General features: G+C 43.6%; 1 protein-coding gene across 1 annotated transcript; it reads left to right on the top strand.

The window, feature by feature from the left end:
* Nucleotides 1-352: 352 nt before the first annotated feature.
* Nucleotides 353-2,831, top strand: SACK1D (scaffolding CK1 anchoring protein D; the record flags this gene model as incomplete). The annotated part of the gene is made up of 3 exons (XM_010162166.1): nucleotides 353-520; nucleotides 1,400-1,524; nucleotides 1,877-2,831. Coding segments are annotated over 3 exons (1,248 nt in total), but the record flags the coding sequence as incomplete, so codon positions are not given.
* Between the last annotated feature and the right edge of the window lie 221 nt (nucleotides 2,832-3,052).

The raw sequence follows: 3,052 nt of genomic DNA, 5'->3' as shown, positions 1-3,052 counted from the left end.
CTGCGAGCACAGGAGCGGAGATGGCTTGTCTGGATTCCTGATTCCACTGTGATAGCTTCCCTGATGTTACCAAAAGGCCAGATGTAGGAAAGCATGCCGTGAAAGTGTACAAAAGCAGCAGCAGACATGAGGCAAAACCTCTCCAGGTTTACGCTTTGCACTCCAGGCACAGTGAATTTACAGACACACTGTGGGAAATGGAAATCTTTTATAACCTGCCAGGGCCTGCGCAGCAGGACAAAGAAATGTGCTTCTGGCCTTAATAGCACAGGAGAAATGGCTGGGGGAGGCAGTGATCTGGCTGTGTGTAAAATAAAGCCCCTGAATAAGTGTTGTCACTTTTTTTTTCCAGGTGATTGCACTTGTGATGGATTCCTTCACAGATATTGATATCTTCGGTGACCTTCAGGATGCCTATAACAACCGCAAAGTCCCTGTCTATATCCTTCTTGACCAGGACTTTTTACCCCATTTCTTGGAAATGTGCAAGAACTTAGGAGTTTCTCCTGAGCAGGAAAGTGTAAGTGCTAAATGTGGATAGGTGTGGTTTGCTTTTGTTTTTTGTGCTACAGTTTATAGTTATGGATATCAAAGTTACCCTTTTATAAATGGTGAATGACTGAAGCATCCTGTCTGTTTGATAACTGATATAAAAGGGGATTTTCTTAACTGTCTCTCAGCTCCTGAAGATCAAGGCTCAATATCACATGGTTTCAGTATAATCTCTAATCCAACATGTGAAACTGCTCACAAACTCAGTGAAAACCATGCAGAAAAGGCATATCTACTCCTACCCTACATTACCCCTATGTAGGAGCTGCAGCCCCGTTGTGCAACAACCCGGTGTGCTGGTTGGAGTGTGCAGTCATCCCGGTCCTGAAGAAGCAATAATTTTCAGGCACTTAATTTTGCAAGATCTAAATAGCTTTATTCTTTGGCTCAAGGAACTGCTTGCTAAGGTAAACAGAAATGCAGGAAGCTCAAGGGTGGTATAGCTCTGGTAACATCCAATTTCTTTCCATAGTTGCTTTATTTTAAAATGGTTTGGGTGATGTGACCCATGTGATTTAATTAATTCTTCTGAATATAAGCTGATGTGACAGTGTTATGCCTTGGACAGGCTTATGTTCGACCCCAGTGAGAGTTTCTCTGGATGAGGAAACATCCTGAGCTTCATGGGCAGTACTTAATTAGAACTGGCTCTTCTCTCCACAGACTTTCCTAATTTAACAGAAATTTAGCACTGTGTAACTAGTAACACTCACATGCAGACAATGTAAGGAAGTTCATTTAATTCTTATCTTCCATGGTGTGCATAGCTGCCTTTAGGTAGAAATCTAAACTTTTTGTAATTTAACTTGAGTCTGATGTTACTTTTTTCTCTTTTTTTCTGAAACAGCTGCTGAGAGTTCGAACTCTCACAGGGAACACATACTACATGAGGTCAGGTGCCAAAATTGTTGGGAAAGTCCATGAGAAGTTCATGTTGATTGATGGCATTAGAGTGACAACAGGCTCCTACAGGCAAGTATTGGGGTCTGCTGGTGCCTGATGAAGCTGTAGAAAGGGAGAGTTTCTGCAAGAAGGATGAATTAACTTTGCTACTTGCCCAGTGTTAATGAATGCCAGTGGCAAGTGGACTAGCTGAGTCTAGGTGGGACTAACACAAAACTGGGAACAGCTTTGGAAAACTGGTTTACACAGTTTGTTTCTAGCAAAACACTTGGCCATGGCTAAATAGAGCTCTTCCTGAAGAAGAGAGTGAATTTTCTATTAACTTTATACCTTCCTTATGCACAACACTTCTGAGTCTTGCTATCTGTCTGTGTTGAAATACACTCGAGATTAACTGTGATTCTTGGTTTGTTTTCAATAGTTTCACATGGTCTGATGGGAAGCTGAACAGCAGTAACTTGCTGCTATTATCAGGTCAAGTGGTTGAACACTTTGACCTCCAGTTCAGGATTCTTTATGCCCAGTCGATGCCCATCAGCCCTAAAAGGCTGTCCAGCTGCAGGAACAGTGGGATGTTTGATCACCTGGTGAACAGAATAGAGTCCCCTAAAGAATACACTGTAGAAGGCAACTTGAGAGCAGAATTTGCCAGATTGGCTAGTACGCCAAAGAAACCGTTGAAAGAACTAGATCTGGCTGAAGATACTCCTGGAGGCAGACCTTGTAACCTGGGGCGTTCTTGTCTCTGTGAAGAGGAGTGGTTCAGCGATCGAGAGGCCATAGTGGAACGGAAAAGCACATCAACTCAAACAGGCCCATGGGAAGAGAAGCCTGTAGTGACCGTGTGTAATGCTGCCACGCAGACCAATGCTGCGACAGCAGAAACTGGCACTCAGGCTTCTGTCGCTGCTAGAACGATGGGCACTCAGACTTCGGTTTTGCTGAAGACTGCAGTGACACAGACAAAGGAAGATGAGTACACAGAAACACCCCTGCTTCAGAGAAAATTGTCAAAAGAAGGGTCTTCTCTGTTGGGAAAGGCTGCATCAAATTCTAGTCTGCGATCGCTGTCTTCATCGTCATCCCAGTGCTCTCTTGCAAGCTCTACTGGCTCACTATCTTCTCTCCGATCCTTTGAATATTCTAGCAGTCACAGGGCAGGATATTTCCAAAAACTGCATAAAGAGAGGCAATTCCACTACTCCACTATCAGGTCAAAGCTCAGCCACATGGTGGATATCCTATCCCGGAGGGGTCGTGTTCCTCAAAACTACATGACTCAATACACTGGCAGATGCAACCTAAAACAGAGGCGTGACCTCAGTGCCAGCCTGCACAGCCTCCGAGATGTTTCACTCTTGTCTCTGAACAGATGATTACTGCACTGAATGCAGGACACGAAAGCTCCAGTCTCAAATTGCAGTTGCTTTGTACCTGCTGATTCTTCTACTTCCTTCCAGCACTTTTACATTTTTAATACATGTGCACATCACTCGCCAGCACTTTGTTTTATACTATGCAATTTAAGCAATAAAAAAAGAGGTGTTTATTCATACTGTAACTACTTGCATGTTCCTCTTCTATGCATTAGTGGTGA

The sequence above is a fragment of the Antrostomus carolinensis genome, unplaced genomic scaffold (assembly GCF_000700745.2).
Source record: "Antrostomus carolinensis isolate BGI_N321 unplaced genomic scaffold, ASM70074v2 scaffold43860, whole genome shotgun sequence".
NCBI lineage: Eukaryota > Metazoa > Chordata > Aves > Caprimulgiformes > Caprimulgidae > Antrostomus > Antrostomus carolinensis.
The sequence above is the reverse complement of the archived record's forward strand: the minus strand, read 5'-3'. Positions and strand labels throughout refer to the sequence as shown.